The sequence below is a fragment of the Aphanomyces astaci genome, assembly GCF_000520075.1.
Source record: "Aphanomyces astaci strain APO3 unplaced genomic scaffold supercont1.32, whole genome shotgun sequence".
Lineage (NCBI taxonomy): Eukaryota > Oomycota > Saprolegniomycetes > Saprolegniales > Verrucalvaceae > Aphanomyces > Aphanomyces astaci.
This window is the reverse complement of record NW_009798295.1, coordinates 533,542-555,820: the sequence shown is the minus strand read 5'-3', so window position 1 is coordinate 555,820 and position 22,279 is coordinate 533,542. Positions and strand designations below refer to the sequence as shown.

General features: G+C 50.2%; 10 protein-coding genes across 10 annotated transcripts; 6 read left to right on the top strand and 4 right to left on the bottom strand.

Annotated features, from left to right (window-relative positions):
- Nucleotides 1–556: 556 nt before the first annotated feature.
- On the top strand, nucleotides 557–2,446 carry H257_11196 (hypothetical protein; the record flags this gene model as incomplete). Its single annotated transcript, XM_009838066.1, has 7 exons — nucleotides 557–706; nucleotides 769–1,109; nucleotides 1,158–1,279; nucleotides 1,343–1,457; nucleotides 1,502–1,815; nucleotides 1,885–2,030; nucleotides 2,087–2,446. The coding sequence occupies 7 exons, from the start codon at nucleotides 557–559 to the stop codon at nucleotides 2,444–2,446; spliced, it is 1,548 nt and encodes a 515-aa protein (XP_009836368.1).
- Nucleotides 2,447–3,270: 824 nt separating this feature from the next.
- Nucleotides 3,271–3,828, top strand: H257_11195 (hypothetical protein; the record flags this gene model as incomplete). The annotated part of the gene is made up of 3 exons (XM_009838065.1): nucleotides 3,271–3,288; nucleotides 3,345–3,716; nucleotides 3,760–3,828. 3 exons carry the CDS (start codon nucleotides 3,271–3,273, stop codon nucleotides 3,826–3,828), a joined length of 459 nt encoding a protein of 152 aa, XP_009836367.1.
- A 694-nt stretch (nucleotides 3,829–4,522) lies between these two features.
- Nucleotides 4,523–6,628, top strand: H257_11194 (hypothetical protein; the record flags this gene model as incomplete). The annotated part of the gene is made up of 5 exons (XM_009838064.1): nucleotides 4,523–5,872; nucleotides 5,938–6,000; nucleotides 6,052–6,121; nucleotides 6,169–6,483; nucleotides 6,591–6,628. The coding sequence occupies 5 exons, from the start codon at nucleotides 4,523–4,525 to the stop codon at nucleotides 6,626–6,628; spliced, it is 1,836 nt and encodes a 611-aa protein (XP_009836366.1).
- Nucleotides 6,629–6,783: 155 nt separating this feature from the next.
- Nucleotides 6,784–7,499, bottom strand: H257_11193 (hypothetical protein; the record flags this gene model as incomplete). The annotated part of the gene is made up of 3 exons (XM_009838063.1): nucleotides 6,784–6,892; nucleotides 7,266–7,360; nucleotides 7,422–7,499. 3 exons carry the CDS (start codon nucleotides 7,497–7,499, stop codon nucleotides 6,784–6,786), a joined length of 282 nt encoding a protein of 93 aa, XP_009836365.1.
- Nucleotides 7,500–9,231: 1,732 nt separating this feature from the next.
- On the top strand, nucleotides 9,232–9,618 carry H257_11192 (hypothetical protein; the record flags this gene model as incomplete). The annotated part of the gene is made up of 1 exon (XM_009838062.1): nucleotides 9,232–9,618. The coding sequence occupies one exon, from the start codon at nucleotides 9,232–9,234 to the stop codon at nucleotides 9,616–9,618; it is 387 nt and encodes a 128-aa protein (XP_009836364.1).
- Nucleotides 9,619–10,133: 515 nt separating this feature from the next.
- On the top strand, nucleotides 10,134–10,598 carry H257_11191 (hypothetical protein; the record flags this gene model as incomplete). The annotated part of the gene is made up of 1 exon (XM_009838061.1): nucleotides 10,134–10,598. One exon carries the CDS (start codon nucleotides 10,134–10,136, stop codon nucleotides 10,596–10,598), a length of 465 nt encoding a protein of 154 aa, XP_009836363.1.
- Nucleotides 10,599–11,181: 583 nt separating this feature from the next.
- Nucleotides 11,182–12,401, bottom strand: H257_11190 (hypothetical protein; the record flags this gene model as incomplete). The annotated part of the gene is made up of 3 exons (XM_009838060.1): nucleotides 11,182–11,791; nucleotides 11,864–12,269; nucleotides 12,320–12,401. 3 exons carry the CDS (start codon nucleotides 12,399–12,401, stop codon nucleotides 11,182–11,184), a joined length of 1,098 nt encoding a protein of 365 aa, XP_009836362.1.
- A 1,159-nt stretch (nucleotides 12,402–13,560) lies between these two features.
- H257_11189 (hypothetical protein) lies at nucleotides 13,561–16,356 on the top strand (the record flags this gene model as incomplete). Its single annotated transcript, XM_009838059.1, has 3 exons — nucleotides 13,561–13,701; nucleotides 15,406–15,545; nucleotides 16,209–16,356. 3 exons carry the CDS (start codon nucleotides 13,561–13,563, stop codon nucleotides 16,354–16,356), a joined length of 429 nt encoding a protein of 142 aa, XP_009836361.1.
- A 918-nt stretch (nucleotides 16,357–17,274) lies between these two features.
- H257_11188 (hypothetical protein) lies at nucleotides 17,275–18,018 on the bottom strand (the record flags this gene model as incomplete). The annotated part of the gene is made up of 3 exons (XM_009838058.1): nucleotides 17,275–17,394; nucleotides 17,555–17,718; nucleotides 17,790–18,018. The coding sequence occupies 3 exons, from the start codon at nucleotides 18,016–18,018 to the stop codon at nucleotides 17,275–17,277; spliced, it is 513 nt and encodes a 170-aa protein (XP_009836360.1).
- Nucleotides 18,019–18,604: 586 nt separating this feature from the next.
- Nucleotides 18,605–19,291, bottom strand: H257_11187 (hypothetical protein; the record flags this gene model as incomplete). Its single annotated transcript, XM_009838057.1, has 1 exon — nucleotides 18,605–19,291. The coding sequence occupies one exon, from the start codon at nucleotides 19,289–19,291 to the stop codon at nucleotides 18,605–18,607; it is 687 nt and encodes a 228-aa protein (XP_009836359.1).
- Between the last annotated feature and the right edge of the window lie 2,988 nt (nucleotides 19,292–22,279).

Genomic DNA, 22,279 nt, shown 5'->3' with positions numbered 1-22,279 from the left:
TAACCAACGGTGATAAGCATAACCCCAGTGTAACGACGTCACTCCAGTGGCGTCATAGGGTTATCGACCAATCAGAACCGACGTCACAGTTGACGTCAGTTTACAACCAAGCTCGATTGGCGTGCGGCGTGCTCGGCCATGGACACCAGAAGTTCATTCTGCAGAGCGCACGTATATATAGCATTAGATATAGTATAGTCACAGTAGTCATGCATGTAGATGTAGATAACGCCAATCAATCGATTACAATTTCCTCTGCGTTATCAACTCCCTACACCCAGAGAATAAGCATTACTAGTATATGTATTCATCGTGATTTAGGGATTTAATGGGGTATCGGGGTTCCGAGGTTTCAGGAGCTCTTTGTAAAATACCAGAGCGCGTAATTTTGGAACATGTGGCCAATAGTTGTTCAAATTGACCAGATTTGGTGTGCCCTATTAACTGCAAGTACAGTGTGTTCGGAAATCTCCCTATGGGCTAAAATGCTCCATCTTGTCCTCGAAAATACTGCGCATCCGTTGTCGTCATTTTCAATTTCGCCGGCAAGTCAACCATGCGGATCGTGCTCCCATTCGTATTAGCGTCAGCGTTCCAAGCCGCTCTGTCGCGCACGTTCGACACGTTCAACTACACGGAAACGACGATCGACAAGCTGCAAGACGCTATCGTCAGCCAGAAGCTCAGTGTCAAGGAAATCGTTCAGGTTAGTTTGGGTCTTGTCGAAGTTTCATCGATGAGGTACTAACTGGCGCCAATAATACCCAGCATTACTTGGACGTGATTGATCAACTCAACCACAAAGGCCCACAACTCAACGGTGTGATCGAGACGAGCCCCACCGCGTTGGCCCAGGCCATCGCCCAAGACCGCAATGGCACCCGCAGTGGCCTGCTCCACGGCATCCCCATCCTCATCAAGGACAACATCGCGACCACGGGCGACGGCTTGACCGCGTGCGCCGGTTCATTTGCGATGGAGGGGAACATCGCCCCCCGTGACGCCTTTCTCGTCCAGAAACTCCGCGCGGCCGGGGCGATCGTACTCGGGCACGCCAACATGGTTGAGTGGGCTAACTGGCGCAGCGTCACGGACACGGTCGATTGGAGGTACCACCCTCCATTGCTGACGATGTTTCAGACGAATTCGTCTCGTAGTGCTCGCGGTGGCATCACCAAGAACCCGTACGTGCTGACCGCGCCCACAACCGGTTCGTCGTCTGATCCAGCCTTGACGGTGGCGGCAAACATGATTCCTGTTGCGATCGGCACGGAGTCAGGTCTGTTGCTGAAATACTTGTCGAACTAGTGGTTGGTTCTAAGTGGCTTTATCTACGGTATAGATACCAGCATTGTCGCCCCGGCATCGTTTCAGTCCGTCGTCGGGTTGAAACCAACGGTAGGCCTTGTAAGTCGCACGGGTGTGATTCCCCTCTCGGCGCGCCAAGACTCTCCAGGGTATGACACCCCCCCAACAACAATTATTGACGTTCATATTCTAGCCCCATGGGCCGCACAGTGGCGGACGTGGCCCGAGTGTTGCAAGCCATTGCCGGCTTCGACCCAACGGACTCCGCCTCCAAGGACGCCCCCGTCCCCGAGTACTCGCAAACGTACAACGCCCTGACGTCGCTCAAGAACGTTCGCGTGGCGATTTCCAAACAAGCAAATGACTACACCACAAACGAGAACCTTTCCCCGGCCCATGTCAATGCATTTAACAAGGGGGTGGAGACATTGAAAAAGCTCGGCGCCGACATTGTGTACGCGCCGTACCCCAACGCCGCCGCCATCTCGAAGTCCGAATGCGATGTACGTGTCGTTGATATTGTGTTTGTACAAGTGTCGTGGGCTCATATGTGGTGGTGATACATACAGTACGTAGCGATGACGACCGAATTCAAAGTCGATCTCGAAGCGTACTTGAGCACGTTGACGTGGAAAGAGGGCGTGACGCCAATGAAAACCCTCCAGGACATTACCGATTACAACGCTGCACATCCCGACACGGAGCTCAATGTGCTCGATCAAGTAAGACCTGCCTTGTCGTCGCGTCACGGCGACTTTTCATTCGAACCTGCTTTTAGTCGTTGATGTTGCAGTCGCTCAACAGCCCAAACAAAACCAGTAGCACCTACCTGGATGCGCTGGCCCTGTGCCAAGATCTGGCCGTGACCAACGGCATTGAAAAGTACATCAAGGACACGCAAGCCGACGTGATCTTTGCTCTCACCCTCACGTGGTCCCTGGCACCCAACTCCCCCGGATACCATTCGATTGCGGGGTGGCCCATCCTCTCGGTACCCTTGGGGTACGACCACTCGGTGCCGTTCGGCGTGTCCTTTGTCACGCCAAAGTACCACGAAGAAAAGCTCCTGCAAAATGGCTACCTGTTTGAACAATCCACGAAAGCACGTGTGGCACCCCAGTTTTTGCCCGACAATTAAGCCATCCATCATCACATCATGCGGTTCATGGCGGCTTGTTGATATGGGGGACAGTTATTCCAAGACGTGTGGCGATTGATTGTATACCGTGCGTTTGGGTAAAACGAATGTAACGTAAAAAACCAGTAGATGGCCCGAAAATCGACTCCTTAGCTTTTTTACATTTTCTCAACAAATAAGACGATTTGGACTAACTTTCAACTATGCTGTTATAGAAGATTGAACGCGCTATATCATACAAGTAACCTTTGAAGGATTATATGCTTCACCAAGTTATTGCTGGTTAAAGTCAAAATTGTGAATTTTGACATGATCAGAAGATAGCCCTAATTCAACCTTGAAGAATACTGTTCAACAATATACATCGAAACAGTGGGACTAGGGTCCATCCACTACCAACAATCGAAGTATACTTACTATTAATACTTAGGGCCTCTTCCAAGGGCAACCTGTGAAGAACGGACTCAATAGCTTAAAAACGCGAAATGAGGTCTGAATACCGGACGAACCCACTGAATGCGTGTCGTTTTGCATTCATTTTGAAGCTGACAGCTGTGCAACCTTGGGCTACATACCGGTATTACAGATACTACTGTGCGCTTTAATCCAATCACGTGCTTTCCCTATTATCACATTTTTAACCAATCATATGCAAGATACCTTTTACCGGAAAAGCGGCCCTGGCAGAAATGCAACTCGACCTTGCAAATACTACGTAGTAGTATTTCACATTTTCAACCAATCAAACTCAAGATATTTTACCGGAAAAGCGACCCTCGCAGAAATGCAACTCGTTTATTTAAATAACCAATTGCGGATTTACAATGTCGGAAGTAGTGTCCGTAAGTCGGACGGCTTGTTCTACTGTCCAAGGTGCACCGTGCATTACGTCAATGAGCGCGCCTTCCGAGCCCACTGCAAAACCAAGCATGGCTTGAAGGTGACCCTCTTCAAAAAGAAGTCAATCGACGAGAAAAAGGCCAAGGCACGGCAACGCAAGCAGCAGCGAAAGGCAACGCGTGAAGCGTTGCAAGCGATGGCTGGCAAGACTTTCCGTCTAAAACAGCGTGCACTATTTACATTTGCCGTCGCACGCGTCCGTGGGGCTTACCATGCAGCGAATCCAATCGTGAAGATCGATGATTCGACGGTTCCTGGTGCTGCTCGAGGATTGTTTGCAAACGTTGATTTGTCTGCTAGTGACATTTGCACAGTCTATGACGGGGAAAATGTGTACGAAGAGCCAACGGATCATGAGTACGCGTGTCAGGTTGGCGTTGTGACAACGAAATCGTGGCTCATGGGTCTCAAAGACCCAGTTGCTGGCCGTGCACTTGGGTCCTTTGTCAATCGTGAAACTCGCGGGAGGTCGGGGTGTTTGAAGAATTGCCAGCTCATGAGAAGTGGAAACGTGATTTGTATCAAACTATTGAAGTATGTCAAAGCCGGCAAGGAGCTATTTGCTGTATATCGTCGCGGTTACCGACTTTAATTAAAGATGAATCGACTTTGTGTTGTATTGTTGTTTTCATGTACTGCCTGTCACCGTTCCTTATCTCCGTCTTTGCTGTAGAAATGAAGTGCTAGAATATTATTAATCGTCCACAGATGCTAATACGTTCAAGTTATTTTATATTCGTTAATTTTTTTACAACCAGATGCAGCCAAACAGATCATCCACCGCTGTTTGAATTTGAGCCGATTGTCTATTAGAAAATCTGTCCAAATGGTACCACCAATTCCAGTCCATCTTCGCCACATCTTGTGGCACGACGACGCCGAAGTTGAAATGACACCCCCATCTCCCCCACTTTGATTATTTTATGGCGAACACAGGGGGTAGTCCATGCAAAGTTGATGTGATCCGAACGCCGAACCCATCGCACGCGATACCCATCCACCTTCACCACATCTTGTGCCCTGACACTGGTGAAGCAGCTGCTGCTCTGTCACCCCCATTGCACCCGTTGGCCGATCTTATGGAGAACGCAGAGGGTGGCTCGCTCAAATGTGATGTGACGGGTACATCTTCGTACACATTGTACGCTATACCTACCCACCCATCTTCCCGACAACATGGAGGTCGACGCTGGTGAAGCAGCAAATGTTCCCATCGTATGCGTTCGACAACCTCGTGGCAACGTTGGCGACAACGCAGAGGGGGGCGCATGGGAACTTGACGGGATTGTCACATCATCCCCGTCGCACGCGTTGGCTAGCCTTGTGGACTACACGGTGGATGGTATGTGGGAGTTTGATGTGACCGGTACATGGGGCGATGGGGCGTACGACACGCCAGACGTCACCTTCGAGGGCTCTAACGTCTTGGATACTGCTAATGACAACACTGGGGACGAAATAGACGATGATGGGGACGAAATGGGCGACGATGTCATCCTTGTTGCTGACTTTTTCATCGGACCCCAGATGTCGTCACAGGCAAGACAGCACGAATGGATTTTGTTTGGCGAGTTCGACACGTACAATAGTGCCACGGATCGCGTAGCGCCATCAACGACGCACTCCACGAGGAAATCACGATGCACCGTGTGCCAAGGCCCTGGCGTGCACGAAATGTGTGCGCGGTACCTGACTTGTGTTTGTCGGGAACATTGCTCGAAGCATTTGAAGCTTCTGTGCTGCTCGGTCAACGGTCGTACCTTGGCGTTCAAACGTGGTCAGTACGGGGACTGCAGTGCCCCTTCCACCTCCTCGGCGACCTTGGCTATCCGAAGCCAGGCTGACAGGCTATTCGCCGAAGGCATCACCCCAAGCCGAGTACGACATAGGCTAAAGGATTCAGTTCCCGCAAGCGCCATGCCGAACCTGAAGTGGTTTCAAAACCGTGCCCGGTACTATCGCATGCGTAATCTACACGAGCACAGCAAGCCTGTCGAAATGGCCCGCATGCTTGCAACAAGCTGGTTCGATCCCCGGTGTGACGAGACGACGTTTTTCTCCTTCGGGTTCGACTTGGTGCATGGGGTCCCTCAAATTGGATGTGGCGGAGCGTCAGGTGTGTTTAAGGTTGGTATCACAACGAAGGCACTGCCACGTTGTATGCATCGCGACCCGTCCTCGTTTGTATTTCATTGGGACGCCACCTACAAGATCAATGCTTTGGCCTACCCAGTTCTCATCTGCGGCATCACTGACCCTAGTGGCAAATTTCACCCCGTTGTCTTCTTCTTGATTGGCCGAGAATCCACCGATGAGTACGAGTGGGCGATGAAGCAACTCATGGCCGTGTACGAAACCGTCGTAGGAAGTAGTCTTCAACTGCACTATGTCATGGCGGACGCCGCCTTGGCCCCTGTTGGAGCGCTGAAGACCCTGCGGCCAGAACTTGGAATCAAAGCGATCCTTATGTGTTTTTACCACTGTGTGGCGTGCGTCAACAAGCGGCTTGGCGTGGTTCCGACAAGCGTAAAGGCCCTCGTCGCCCGCTACTTGTTTAAAATGCACTTCAGCAGAAGTGTTGGCGTTGTCAGCTGCACTGGAACGAGGCTAAGGTGGCGTGGACAGCTTGTGATGCCCTCGAAGGCAAAGGTTTCGTTCGCTTCTTTGAAGGGCAGTGAGTGAAGGGGGAATGCTGTAATTGGCAGGTCTACCATACTCCAGGTGGATTCCCCACTACGAACAACCCATGCGAGCTCATCAACAAGCATTTCAAAGGTATGTTATGAGACCACCCTGGCGTCATTATCGACCATAATTGATAGGAATCTACACGCAACGTACAGTTCATGGCTTGTGCGCCACCTTTCAGTTGCTGGGTTCCATTGCCGTCGAATATTCCTCGTTCAAAGCACAGCCCTTTGTATTGCGGTCTCTGCCCAGCAAGAAACTGCAACAACGATTCCGACGTTTGGTGAAGAACGGTCTCCTTGAGGTCGTACCTCCCCATCCGGGCATCGTACTGCGGCCCCACGAGGTGCGAATCCGCGGCGTCATCCCTGAACTTGCCATCTCAATGGCGCACGCGTTCGAAGATGAAGCTGAAGACAATGCTTTGTTCCATGATCTACACCGCCGTGGTATTACAAGTATACCACGGCAAGCATTGGCCCTCGCGAATGCCTATTACTACAACGAACGAGCCAACAATGTGCGCCATGAATCGTTGTGTGGAGTCCACATGCAGCAGTGGTATGGGTGGCATGTGTCGACAGCCCCAAGTGAATTATCGTGTGAGTGCAACTATTTCTACACGAACAAGTACTGGTGCCACTTGCTGTATGCACTGCAATATCAAAACAATGACGTCCAAGGTATGCCACTTCCTCCAACAACATTTGCTCGCAACGTTACTCATTCCATTGAAGCTACATCCCGTTTCACTGGCCGTCGGCGACGTCAAGGGGTTCGAGGTGCAGGGAGGAACGTGCGTTGTCGTCGTACTGTTGGTCCCCCACTTGCAATGCGTTGAACTTCTCGCTTGCGGAGCTGTGGAATCATGTTAGTTAGTTATTGTATTGTGTTAACGTTGAATAATCTTTGATATAGAGCTACTCTTATAGTTTAAACGAAATTGTATCTGCATATGTAAGGTGGTAACGGAAATGAATTGCAGAACGGGCATGGCAAATGGTCGTGGAGGGTCCTTGGTATTTGGTGATGATGGGCTTGCCAGATGTATGGGGTATGACACGTGCGCTACAGTTGACCCATTATTCTGCCAGTCCCATCACGAGCTACCACTAAACACACGTGTCACGTCCCCTCCCCAGGCCACACCTAACATCTTCGCATGCCCCAACGCTACCTACCTCCAAAGCCCAACAATCCTCACGCCTACATGTCATGGCCAACCATCTACCTGTAGGCGTGAGGATTGTTGGGATAAATCATCACCCAAAGGCCAAGGACACGTGCCATGCCCCACAAGTTGTGTACCCCGAGGGCGCTACTCGTCTACATGCATGTTCAACACTTCGGTCTGCTCTACCATCACCAACCGCCAAAGATCCCGTACGCTCCCCTGCCATTCTTGCACTTCTTGTTGTTCCATCACCACCAACAACTTGGACCCCTGCGCCCCCGCCAGTCCCATCGTCGTAAACCCAATGGAACACGTCCAAACCCGAGTAAGCTGCCAAGATCAACGCTAATGCTGCGTGCTAATTTGAGTCATGGCTAACAGTGAAACAAATGGAAAATTGTGCTGATTATAATAAAAATAGGTATTATTGAACTCGGGGCCTTTGGATTGATAGCCTGACGCTCTACCAATGCGCTGAAGTCGACAGTTATAAAGTATAAAAGTACCGAATAAATGATGCTCATTTATATCATGTTGAATGGCAGCGAACAACAATATGATGGAGGAATCGCGCGTTATGCAGTGAAGTCAAAGTAATACATCGAAACAATAAAACGCTATGTAGCATCATGTTTACACACCTATGACAGCTATTAGTTCATGATGCAGTAAGAAGGTCTGCATCTGCTCCTGTAGATCCCTTTGTTACTGTGACGTGTGATGGACTTGATCCTTGTTGGGCCGTAGGGACTTCTAAAAGTGCTTACAGTTACTTCCAAACAACGTGAGTCTCATGTTACTTGGTAGGTCTTCCGGCCATGACAACGGAACTCGTTCGAGACCGTGCAATGTGTGATGAAGGTTGCCACTTTGCCATTGTTGTAGTGCTAATGGGTTTCGAATCTATTGTGTTGATGGGACACAATGTTGATGGGACACTGTTGGCGCAATTACGTGAGTGAATCATGACAACACCAACATCATTGCAGTAGTGAATCACGTGGGGAATAGATTGGTGATCTGGACTATGTGTCAACAGTGGGTGTGTGGGTTTGACGATTCTTGTAGCCTTTATATTTCACCGATGCATGGTTGGCCTTCCAACACCGACAGAGGATGTTAGTCAAGAACACGTCCAGCCCATGTTTCTCCGAACGCAGCAGAGGATTCACCAAGACGCATCGCCATTAGTTTTATAGGAAATGGTTTACCTTCTAAATTAATATACCGTATATTTCATGCGTCTGGAAATAGATTTACAGAGGCTTACCTTGGTCCAGCATCTGGCTGAGAGTTATAATGCTACTTTCCGTTTTTCAGCCTTTGAGTCCATTAGTCAGCCTCAGTTTCGCACTTTTCAGACAATATGTCTGTTTTTCTCAGCTAGCCCTCTTCCAAGTACCGTCGTTATTTTAACCCAAAACTCGACAAAAATATTGATCGAAATTTCATCGTGTGTCAGTCGTGCTTTCTTCTACCACGTGATTGGCTAATGGTGATTTTGTTATGTTTTGACCCGTCGTGTTTCACTCGTTTTCATGCACACGGATTGGATATTTTTTGGCATGTTTTGACTAATTCAAAATGTATTCCTTATATACAAAGTTTGATATGAAGAAATGTTGTGCTTGGGTGTCACCGAAATGGGCCGCAAGACGTGGCCGCCACAGCTTCCAAGTAACTTTTCAAAACGAACGGAGCCAATCAGAATCGTTTCCGTCGTACTTCGAAATTCATTTTTTCAAGCACGAGAAAGAGTCATGCTTTGGTCGTGATTGGGGTATTTGTGCATTCCAAGTAACGTTAGGTTAAATTGATTGGATAATGATTTACTAGTACTTGATTTCAGTATTGTATGACTTTCAGCACCATGCAGCCTTCAGGTCCCCGCGGATGGAAGCCGAAGCCGACTTTGACGTAGATGTTCTCGTCAATGGCAGCACTTTGACCCATGCATAATAGATACTTCCTAACAATACATTTTGGAGCATGTTGCCACGCCGCAGCGCACCTTTCGATCGCCATGGCCGACACGGCCAGACACCAACTCGATAACATCCTCCGGCGCGAATCCCTAAAAGGTGAAGCCTACATTGGCGACCCCGGCAAGGCACCCCCACCGCGGCGCCTGATAGATAGCCTGCGTATTGCATCGACCAACATCAATAAAAACACGTATGGTAAACTGGGAGATGAACTGGCCACCTGGTTCCTTGCCACCGCGCTGGACTTTCTCAACATCGCCGACTCCGACCTTCCCGCACACAAGGCCACACAACTCTGGACCCCCACACACATTGGTTCCCTCACACCTCACCTCATGGCCATCAGAAATTACGGAGTCAGCATCATGTATGATATCCAACGCTGGCACTCCCGCATCGATGCTCGACGTACAGTCGCCATGTGACTGTACATCCTACCCCCCTTCGGGTCACAGCATCTCCATTTGTGTCCGGCTTGAAAAATGCTCTCTCCTATCCCTCATCGTCACGTACCATTCCTGGTCTGTCGCCTCGCGGTGTGCCGCAGGGGTGTCCTGGCGGCACACCGCGAGGCGACCAACCAAAAATGGCAATGGCTTACACAGGCCACCACACAGACCACATGACCACACCACTTTGTGGTCATGGGCGGGGATTTTAACACCTATGGCCTCAACCCCCTCGATTGATCCGCTCCAACACCCCGCTCGGGCCCCAGCCCAGACATCGGCGCAGCCTTCCAGCAGTGGATGCAGAGTATAGGACTCCTCTCCACCTTCCGCCACCGGCACCCCAGCCTACAACACCACACCTACGCCCGTAACAACACTGCTGTGGCCCTGGATGACGTCTACATCACCACAGCTCCGCCCACAAATTAAGTGCCAGCGGCATCTGGCTTCACACCATCCACCTCAGTGATCATGCTGGCACCCCCTTCATGGACCTAGCCCTCTGCCCAGGCGATCACACGCCCTCGCGCCTATCATGTCTCAAGCCCATATGGGTCGTCAAAACACGCTCCCTTACGAAAGGGGACGTATCTGGACGGCCGCCTACCCCCCCTGATTACGGCACCCCCCCCTATGCGGCCACGACGTGGTCCCCGCAAGATACCACCGACTGGCTAGAGGCGGCGGTCCAAAACCTCTACGATATCCTATACACCAGCGCAAAAATCAAGTGGGGGGAAACTAGCCAAACTCGGAAGGCCGTCGACAGGGCAGTGGCGATCCGATGCACCAACCGATGCACTGCACAGCTCCGTCACCTGCTCCGTATCCATGAAGCCGCAACCCCTATAGGGGCTGAATATATCCGTCTTGCCCACATGGTGGAATGGCCCAAATGGATCCGCAATCCAAACCTCCTCCCGTCCACGTGCTGGCACCGGCTGGCGCCATAGCGATCGGTGACAGGTGGACTGCCATGCCCACTACACAGGCAAACACCCAAGTCTGGGACCACTGGCTACACCCGGGCATCACACGCTGGAAAAACGTTTGTCGCAAACGGCGCGACTGGCGTACCACCTGCATCCGACCAACCCGCGTACAACAAAGAACCGCTTGTTTCCAAGGCCACCAAACCTGGAAATTCTCCCGATCAGCACTCCGAGCACCCTTTCCACCCATTTCCATCCAGCGTGTCATAATACGTCCTACAGATGCCCCCCCACTACAGCTCGGACCGGGAAGAGGTTTCTGTAAGTTGATGGATTACTGGTAAGCTTATACAGACAAAGCTACACTACTGGGGAAAATGGTGTGGGGTTACCCAGGGTTGAAGGCGAGATCAAGGTCCAGGAAATCATAGAGCGGGGCGAGCTGCTGTGATGGTAGAGGAACGGACTCCTGCCCATCCAGGGAGGTGTACGAAGCGCAATCATCCGGCGCCAATTTGGACAAGAAATCCGCTGCTTGATTTCCCTCCCGAGATCGGTGGCGCTACGTAAAGTGGACTGTAGCTTCCAGGCCGACACCCCGCGGTTAGTTTGACGCCATGTGATCGTCCGGCTCGGTGCCCATATTATCGTCGGGGCCTTGCATGGCTTGCAGGAGTGTGTGGACGCTGGATTCGAGGTAGGGGAGACTTGCGGCTAAGGCAGCCTGTTGGGACTCGTGTTGTGCGACTGCGGCGTTTAGTCGGATGTGTGCCTCGGTAGGTAAGCGGTTGCCTTCCGCCTGGAGGAGTTCCGCGGTTTCACGTAGGCGTCGTTCCTCGAGGAGGCGCGCATCCAGTGTAGTGAAGGCAGCGCTAGAGGCGGAGACAAGTGCGGTGAGGGCTTCTTTGGTGGCCCAGAGGGACTCAACCTCCTGTCGGAGTGGGGTCGTGGCCGATACGATGCTGTTGGTCCACATATGTGGAGAGCTCACGTGGGAGGTATAGACTAAGATCTGTGTTGGGTCCGTGGACCTGAGCCGTGTGGCGTTGGAGGGGGAGTTGCCGGGCCTGTGGTGGGTGGTTCTCTGGGGTGGAGTGTTGGGAGGCGGAGCGGGAGAATTGTCCCGCGCGGCGGTGTCTACTGGTACTGCGCGCGCACGTGCTGCGTATGTCTCTGTGAGCGTTGGATGTGTGTTGGGATTTGCTGCTTTGTCCCTTGGGTCGAGATAGGTGAAGCGGTCACAGGGTTGACCCTGGTGGTCATGGCGTCCACAGTCGCGGCACTACCGTGTAGCAGACGGGCGGGGGCGACCAGTGAGGATGTGCAGGTGGACGGCAATGTCACGGATATAGAGTCTGGTGTCGCCATGGGGGCCAGAGGTGGACCAGAGAAAGGCCATGGGAGCCGAGGTGTCGAACATTAGGGTGGCATAGACGTCGCCTGTGATGTCGACGACTGGGGTGAGGAGGCGTGAGCCGCGGAGCGCGGCAAGGATGTATTTGGTAGTTATAAGTGGTGGGAGACGACCAATGTGGACTTTGGTATCCACAAGCGTGGCAGCACTGGTGGCCTGCGGGTGGAAGAAGGTGGATGTGGGGTTGTCACTCCAGAGGTCACGTAAGGGAAGAAGTCCTCGGACTTTGGCATCGGCAAAGTGGCTCTCCACTTCAGCGATATCGTCAGCGTTGAAGCCTTGGAAGAGGTGTGCCTCACGTTCCCAGTAACGTTACATGGTGCGGTACATGATCGGCTGGCCATCGTCGTGTAGGCTGCGGATGCCCGGAAATTGAAGGGCTGTGACAGCGTCATACTCCACTTGGTCATCTTCATTGATGATTGGGCCAGCTACTCCGTGCAACCTCACTGGCCCCAACGCCACCTGGACTGGCCCACACCCATCCCACCCCCCACACTGGCACTCACACCCACCCACCGCGACCACCAGTCAAACGCCACCACTCATACATTGAACCAGACCTCGACTTTTCACACCCCTCCCGCCGACAAAGCGACAGTACGACATGCGCTATCCGCCCACCCCACAATACCAACCGAGCCCCTGTAAGGTAGTGCATCGAATTTCGGAACCATTTCCGGTCGGATTTTCATCCATTCTTCGGAGGGTCATTGCTCAGCTATTAATTCGAATCAAGTGATTCTGGATGTATGATGCGAAAATATAATTCACGGGTCATATTTTAACGTTGAGAGTTGCTCAATTTACCGATATTTGTATGCAATAGAAATACGGGGGGAGATGCTGAAACGACTTTTCAGCAGAATCTATTTCCCGAACCATTTTAAGTATCTTGAATTAAGTATTGATTGAATTATATTTTGGCATTATAAGAGCATCTCCACCGCGGCCAGTATATCAGCAAATCAGTATATCTGTGTGCCAATTTACTGAAATATTTTGGCACCGCTACTGAAATCTCGTCCAATAAAGTACTGATCTGATAATATTCCAGAACATTCCTCACCAATCTGTGTGTTTTGTACTGGACTTGCTGGAGTCCAGTATCCGCATATATGTCCGGATATGTAAAGAATGGTTCCAAATCATGGCAGTCAAAGAATGACGAGCAAGAGCAGGAACTACCTTCCTGCAGAGCAGGAGACGTTGTGCCGTGCTTGGCTGCAAGTGTCACTTGACCCCATTGCTGGGAACGACCAGAAGTCATCCAACTTCTAGTCGCTGAAATCTTCAACAAAGAGCACGAGTATGTTCGATTCCTCAATAGTGTAGCAGTCGAGATGTCAAAGTCTATAGAGCGAGGTCGACATGCAGCCTGCAGATACACTGGCGAGATGCTATCCAGAAGCAAGTTTCGCTCTTTTGTGGAGCGTACAAGAAGGCAGTCCACAACCCTCCGTCTGGTACAAACGGTATTGACCACATGCGGGTAAGCGTTGCCGTCATTGAAAAACATATTATTCAATTTCTATATATATAGACTGCTCTCGAGCTGTATAAGTTGCGATGAAGAAGAGCGCATTCCGATTGCACCATTGCTGGCTCATTCTTAAGGACGCGCCGAAATGGAGCGTTGCCATGGAGCCACAGGAAGCTGGCTCAGAGCCAGCTTCGGTGACATTGGCACCGGTCTCGGCTATGGCCTCGGTACGGCCATTGGGATCCAAAATGGCCAAGGCGAAATTGAAGGGTATGTCAGGAAATGTAATTGATTTTTTCTGTTAATGTATTTTTACGTTGTGTTTATTCAAAATTATTAATTATTGAAATATCTCCAATTTATTTAGATGTTGGCGGTATTGTCTAGGTCTAATCCGAAATGGTAAAGGCGATCGTGTAACGCAATGCTATTGCTCGTGACAGTGGCCAATTGAAGCTGTTCACTGCTCGGATTGATGCTTCCGACGCTGAGGCTTCAGCATTTATTGCAGCGAAGCGTCGTTCGGCAATGCTGGACATCGAGCTCGAGATTGAAACAAAACAGCAAAAATTGGTGGCACTGCGTCGGGCGCAAAATGAACCGAGTACAATACTGCAATTACAAAATTATTTCGTGGATTTATTGTAAATATGGTGCATTCCAATAATTGTTGTACCATGAATGGCGTCAAATAAAAGTGACGAATTGTCCAATACATTGATGTCATTATTTGCCCCTGGCATCCCAAAGAAACAGTGCCAAATGCGGCCCCGCGTGTCCGACACAGCCTCCAGCACAACAGTGGGCTCTCCACTTTAGCCTTGGTACTGACCAGCCCAAGCTTTCGGGCAATTCTTCCAGGCCAAATGGCAGCTGTCAATACTGCCAAGCATTCCAGGCCAGCCCACGCTTTCACTATGTGCCAGCAGTGCTCTCATGTCACTCTCCGTGGGGCTTGCAGAATCTTCGCAGGCTTTCACGCATGGTTGACTCCCCAACACGATAATTACATGAATATTATTCGAGTAACAGCCAGCTTGCTATGAAATTACCGATCGTCCAGGTCATCTAGTGCAGTGCCTGTTGCTAGGTGTCGAATGCAAGCTGCAACACGTTGATGCGATGTGAGTCCAAGCTTTCCTATTATAAATGAAAATATGTTCGTAAACGTGTGAATACCAAATATAATCTATTACCGACTGCATCAAGGCGCTGAGTGAAGTAGGGATCATGAGCTGCAACGATGTTCATGACATGCAGGAATAGATCACGAGACATTCGAAATCAGCGCCTGAACATGGCGCTGGAGTACGTGCAGCTGGTCGTGAAGTAGTCTTGCATGAGTAGCTGCGCGAAGTATGCGCTCTGACGGTCAACGTTCCGCTGTTTTCCTGTGCGAGAACCACCGTGCATGCCAGGAGGTTGAGGAGCGAACCCCATTTGTATGGCAGCATCAATGATGTCGCTATCGCTTTCACTGTCGGACTCACTGGAGTCGCAGTGTATCTCAGGGTGCTGAATTTGCTGAATGAACTGATCTGTGCGGTGCGAATTCATGTAAATTTACTGGCCAGTAAAGTACTGGACCCAGTCTATCCGGAAATTATGCGGATACTGGTTGGTCGATTTACTGGGCAGCGGTGGAGATGCTCTAATGCATCGGATTTTAACCGTCTAATTATTGAGGTTGAAGAAGAGTACTTCATAAAGCAGTTTTTGCGCGACAACCGTCCGGTTAATCGGCGTATTGCGCGATGGGCGTCGCGCAAATTCCGTTTCCGGCAAAGATCTTGGGTCCAAGACTATACAAATGGCAGTATATTTCATTTTGATAAAAATGAAACAAATTTAATTGGCCAAAATCAAGGTCACTTTCAAAAGATTCCAGTACCGGCATGTCTGCGACCACGAGGTACGACACATCACTGCAGGACATCCGAGGTATGCGGGTGTCCAAATCCACGAAAGCTGGATGCAGGAGCGGCTTGAACCAAATCAAGAAGTGGATTCTCGCTCATGGGACTCCGGACATGTTCACATCCATCGGCAGCATCGACTTGACTGTGTTCACGTACGATCACTTTCTTCTGTTCATTCAGTGGGCATTTCAAAACACTTCCAACAAGCCTGGGACCCTAGCTAGTTACAGGCCTGCCATCAAAGACTACTATAAACAACAGGGAGTAGCTGTACCACGTGAATACGACGAGGACATGAAAGATCTTTTTCAAGGTATATCAAAGTAATATGCTTTATTACTGTGAAATGTCTACATAGGCATGCGTCGCCATTACGCCGAGCAATCTCAATCAGGTGGTGTCAAAGAGTATGGAAAACGGCCATTGGGATATTCCATGTACGAAACTCTCAGTTTTGAGTCTCTTCAGCTCGTCGATGGTGGTTTTGCGCATCTTTTTTTGTCACTGTCGTGGAATCTGATGTGTCGCTCAAAAGTCGACGAAAACTATTCTGTTTGATCACATCTCCTTCGAGGTGGATGCAATTGGAATTATTTTCTGCAAAAGCAAAACTGACCAAACTTGTGAAAAAAATCGCGACCCCCGTCACCTTGATGCTAACCCAATGAAACCAGCGACATGTGTGTTTTTGGCCATTGGAGTGTATTTGGCAAGCCATCCTCAATTGACTACTGGGCCTCTCTTCCCTGGTGGTTGTCAGCGTGACCGCTTTGGAAAGCCTTTGTCATGATTGGTTGCTGTGTCTGGTGGGTCAGAGTGTCGAACCATCGGTACCCATTCCATTCGGAAGGGTGTTGCGACGTTTGCGTGTTTTGGCAGCACAAGTGGACCATCTATGGCAAGTGTGTGTTTGCGTTGTGGCTGGACTTTGGGCCATGTGTTGGAACGATACGTGCACTATGAACGCGCTGGAGACCAGTATCTTGGTCGTGCTGTGGCTGGATTACCAAATCACAAATCTAAGTTTGCAATTTTACCGCCTCATTTTCCACCTGCTATGGATGACAATCTCCGTCATGCAATTGCTATCACGTTCCCGATTTTGGCTCTGGAATCACACTTGTGGAAGGTCCTATGCTATTTTTTGGCTTCCCTCGTTTATCATCATGATTGGTTGGTTCAAGTCATGCCTGCGAAGCATCCACTAATGTCGTCAGCAATTTTTGCGAATTCATCCATTTTGGCAACACTTAAATCCCATGTTACAATTGCATCCGACCGTGTCGCCCCAACAGGAATCCCCCCCCACGTCGACATTTTCAAGTCACTTGAGAAAAACCACACTGCGATAATGGATTTACCCGACACAATTTCAACACGATTGGGTGCACTCTTGGAGGATCATGGGGTATCTGCTGGGATTATTACACGACAATGCCTGGAATGAACATTGTCGGACTTCGTTGCCAGACTTGGCCCCCAACCAGCTGACCCCCCTGGGTCGTCACCGGTGCCTACCACAACAACCCCAACCGTTCTCCACTACTGGCATGGCAGACTTTCGAAATTGCCATTGGAATTTGAATTCCCATCCGTGGACTCTGCTTCGGCTTGGAGAATGTGGTGGCTAGGAAACACGAGTAGCTCTCATCCACCATATCGATACATCGTGCCTTTAGACTTGGCTTCCACGCGGCAGCGCAAAGTCTTGTTGCTGTGGAAGTTCATGATGAACCAGTTCGAGCGCGTTTGCCACGAGACTGGACTTGTCATGCCCACGCATCCTACAGAAGATGATGAGTCACAGCACTTTGAACCAGTGGCGTTGTACATACGAAACCTGTGTGATGGTGATTCGAGGAAGCGAACTGCCCGCCCATCTCAGCTTCGACTTGTATCGCTGGTCCGGCTCGTGCGGAAGTCTTCGTCAATGCAATCTTGAGTCAACTGCCCGGCCATCTCAGCTTCGACTTGTATCGCTGGTCCGGCTCGTGCGGAAGTCTTCGTCAATGCAATCTTGAGTGAGTACTTTTGGTAATAGACTCAATTTTAGCCAATCAAATTCTGCGTGACAGCCGTCGCGCAAATTCCAATTACAATATATTAAATTTCATCAAAATTTAATGAATTGAGTCATTAAAAATTCACACGATCTTTTTACGTCTGTTTGCAATGGAAGCTTTTTTGCGCTTGTTAGGAATGGAGGCAGCGGCATGCAAGCCTGCCATCGAGAACCACTCGTCGTCCGTTGACACACGCTTTCTTTCCTTGCCGGTGTGCCTCGCCGGTACGGTGAGAACATCTTCGCGAGCGGCGACTTGAGTTCTAATCCACGTTGCAGCACCAATATCCTTGTCGACGCCGTTGGACGTTTGAAGCGTCAACCGGCCATCCACGTCGCTGCATGGCGGCGATCCATTCAACAAAGTCCTCGTCGATGCCCGGGGGGAGGAGTTGTTTCGGCCCACGCTTTTGTCGTTCGACCGTCCCTGTCGTTTTCATCATTTTGATGTAGTGAAACAATGTGGTCTTGGTCACAGGATAGCTGCGCACGACTGCTACTTTTGACTCGCCTGCCTCAACCCGTCGAATGGCTTCATGGATCTGCTCGTACGTGGCCACCATCGTTCAATGGATTGGCCAGAGACGATGAAATTTATTTGTCATGGTGTAAAAAAATAGCGTGGTTTTTTCATCACGGTGAAATAATATCATATCCAATCAAAAACCATGATCGCCAAATTGGGCGATCTAATTGGTAGTTATTGAAATGGTTAGATGTGGTTCAGAAAATCGATGTACTACCTTATCAGTTGGTTGGTGTGGGCTTTTCTGTCCAGCGGGGGGATGGGATGGGAGTAGTGGGATATCCCGGTGGGTGGGGGCAAGTGGGCCGTGTGATGTATCGTGACTGGGGCTGTGGTAGTTGGTGTGGGGGTTGTATGTGTTGGTCCAGTGCGTGACGCAGGGGGGTTCCTGGATTGATAGCAGTACAACAGTTGAGGGACGTGGGTCAGGTGCTGAGGCTGGAGTGGGCATGGGCTGTACAATAGAGGGGCAGGTCGCGTTGCAGAGGGACCCGTGTGTAGGTGGGCAGTAGATTCATGCGTCTGTGCGTAGGCTGCGTGTGGATTGATGTGCGTGGAGGTGGAAGCAGTGGCTGCAGACGGGAGTGGCGTGTCCCATGTGGTGGGGTGGCAATTATAGGTGTTTATGGAGTCCCATGTTGGGCAGTAATGGGTGCAGGGATAGGAGCGTTGGTATATGGGGAGGTGATAGGAGGAGGCGCCAGTGCGTTGTGCTGGGGTTGACGCCATATGTCGGGAAGGGAGCTCTGTGTGGATGAGCCTTTGGCCGGCTTGAAGTGGTGGGAGGGAGTATGAGTCGGTGCGGATGGCGTAGTAGGACTTGTCTTGAGTGGCGTAGCTTTGCGTGGGGGGGTGGCGGTGTGTGGGGTGCGCGTCGATCTGGGGTGGATGGGTCGGTCGTCATCGGAGAGGGGCGCGGCCGGTTGAGGGAGCTGTGTGACTTCTGGGGTGGGGCTGGTTGTGCCGGGCCGGGTAGGCCGTGTATGCGTATGGCGCGGCCGATTAGCGGCCCGTTTAGTCCTTTTGCGGTCGTGGCGAGCGAGGAACGTGTCTGCGGCATGCTTCCACCGGAGTTGGCGGGCAGTGAGAGGCGGGTCAACAGGGCTCTTGGTGGTGTCGGAGGCAGAGTCGTTCTCGGATGAGGATGGGTGAGGTTGGCGAATTATGCCAGTAGCCAGCACCAGTATGGCGGTGGGGATGCCATTGCGGTGGACAATGACGGTAGCCATAGGGGTTGCCGTGGTCGTGGTGTCCGACAGTGTCGGAGGTGTTGGTTGCTGCTTGCCGGGGCCTGGCGGAAGCGAGGCCATGGTCGTTGGTGTAGCTTGTTGGTGTGCTCGGGGCGCCGCGACCCACTTGTGGATTACCAGGTATATTTGGGAATGTAGAACCTGGTTCAGTTGATCGCGAGTCCATTCGGTACCACTGACACTTCGAGCTTGCGTCCAAACAGTAAGTGCTTGCTACTGTAGTACAGTCGGTAGTACGTCGGGCTCGTCAGTAAGAACGGTGGAGTAGCGCTCTTGTTTAGCATAGCGCTGTTGTATGAGATTTTCCAACAAGTCTACTCCTTGACTAATGCCCCAGGTTGTAAGTGGGGTCGACACGGGAGTCGGCAGGGAAGCTTGCAAGGTGGAGCGGCGGAACATGGTAGGCAAAGGGTTGGTGTTTTCGAGGTATAAACGTGTTTTTGGAAATGAGTTAACGTGACCGATAAGTGATCCGCCAAATCTTTTTATCCAATAACATGGTTTCTCGAATTGTGTTGGACAAAACAAAACCTCTTACAATATTGACCTCGAGAGAAATTATGGAGGCAAAACTTATAAACGTTAAGAAGTTTTCGATTTGAATTGACAACGAAATGCGCCACGAACATCGTACGCGAAAGACACGTTGCGTATGGCCGTGCATGCAGTGTTAGCTCAAGAACACACTATTGCCTCAGCGTGCTCATGACATTCCCTTGCGCACACTCCGTGAACACGTGACCAATGCACCTAACGGCAACTCACAACCGGTGTCGATGGGACCACCACCAGTCTTGCCTCGGCCGTTCGAACTCGACTTGGTGGCCTGGATACTTGCCATGGAGCGTGATGGGCATCCAGTTGGTTGCCGAGAAATAACTGATAAGGCCACCGAAATGGTCTCCGTGGTCCAAGACATGCAATCCCCAAAACTGACGACCGGATGGTATACAAGATTCCTCAAGCGACACCCTCAAATCAAGATCGCAAAGGCTCAAGTGCTCAGTAAGACCCGAAACGGTGTCGATAAAGATACGGTCGTCAAATTCTTTCACGAGCTCGTACACTCCATGTCAATGGTGGACATGGACCGAAGCCGAATTTTCAACATGGACGAAACAAGCTTCTCACCCTCGAAGACATCAAGGAAGGTTGTGGTCCACCGTACGACAAAGGCTGTTTACGCCGAGGAGTCATCTGCCGCTTATCACGTCACGATTGTCGCATGTGTGGCTGCTGATGGGGCCAAGATTCCGCCGCTCTTTGTGCTGCCTGGAGACCGTGTATCTACCGATATATGTGACAGCCTTACGATCCCTGGCGCTGCCGTTACAACTTCTGAGAAGGGGTGGACGAATTCGTACATTTGTCGCAAGTGGCTCTCGATGCTCATCGACAACATTCCCTCCACCGTGCAGCGTCCAGTGCTGCTTATTTTGGACGGCTGCTCGTCGCACTACTCCGAGTACGTATTCGACGAAGCCAAAGCCTTGGACATTCTCCTTCAGTTTTTGCCAGCAAACTCGACCCATCTTTTCCAGCCACTGGATGTAACGGTTTTTCGGCCGTTCAAGCAAGCGATTCGACAGGCGGTTTCTGATGTCATCTGGACTGACGTTACAAGCATCAGCAAGCAGCGAGCTGTGTCGATCGCGTGTAACGTGTGGATCAACTCCACGAGCCAATCAGCGATCAAGAATGGCTTCGTTTGTACGGGACTCTGCCCACTGTCTCCTTACAAGATGATGTTTCGCCTGTCACTTTTCAAACCATCTGACGTTCCTGAGATTGGTGTCAACGAAACGTGGATCAAACGTCAAGCCATTGTCCGCGATGAGACTCTCACCCCCCAAGAAGCCGAAAAACACAAAGCGAAAGACATTGACTGTGAGTGGGAAGTTTATTACGTCCGGGTACCACGAATTGTTGCTAGCCCAGGCAGCGTTGAAGCCAAAGCGGAAGATGTCGTCAGCGCAATCTGAGATGTCACACGAAGTATCTACACCATCACCCCAAGTAGCCGTTTCGACTGCTTCAGTACCCCCCATTGTGATCAACATTGTGCAAGAGTGTCTTGTTTAGATATAAAATCAATTACGTTTTTCAATTGTCTATACGGCTGTTCATTACATTTCTCAATTGTCATATTTTGAAGTTGAGTTTTATTGCAAATAACGCTAACTTAGAACTAATTATTTCGTGTAAAATGCAAAGACGATAGTAGAAAGATTATTTTGTTTAAGTGACTAATAGTACTCACTCAAAATTCCAAAAGGTATCGTGCCCACCTCGAAGAATGATCTTCACTAGCTAACCATTGTCCTGCCCCAAGACTGCGCCATGTTTAAGGACGTCTGACGGTATGTGGGTACTAGGCGAACGCAGGCGCGACTTGGTGGTGACGAACTTTACGCCGCTGGCACCCGCACTGGGCACCAGGAGGAAAATTGAGCAATGAGAGATTAGAATCCCCATATACACTTGGTTTGAACTTTGCTATGTCAACGCAATGATTGTCCAACGCATTCAATGTAGGATGACAATATCAAGTGTACATTGTCCATCATTATGTCGACTTTGAATGACACGTCGTCGTCATGTGTGAATTGCATTGTCATGCACGAATTGTCCAACACTCCAACCTGTCAATACTTCAAAACTTCATACATTTCTAAAACTAATATACCTTTATCATATTATATTTTCAGCTAAAGATTTTGGATTTTGTTAAACTGAATTCAATACTCACTTCAAGTATATATTTTGGCGGATCACCGATCGACTGTGTAAATTGCTCAACTTTCTAAATTAATTGGAGAAACTTGAACTGTCAGATCCGACCGGTTTTGAATCCTTGTGAAAGCACTTGAAATTGGCTATCAGAATGTTGTCCATCTTTGTTCTAGCACAAATAGCCGCTGAGTAATTGAAGAAGGAAAAAATCCAAATTTTGGCGGATCACTGATCGGTCACGTTAGTGTTTTATGGGAACTACAACAAATTCACGAGAGATCTCCACCAAACGAATTGATTCACAGTCAATTACCT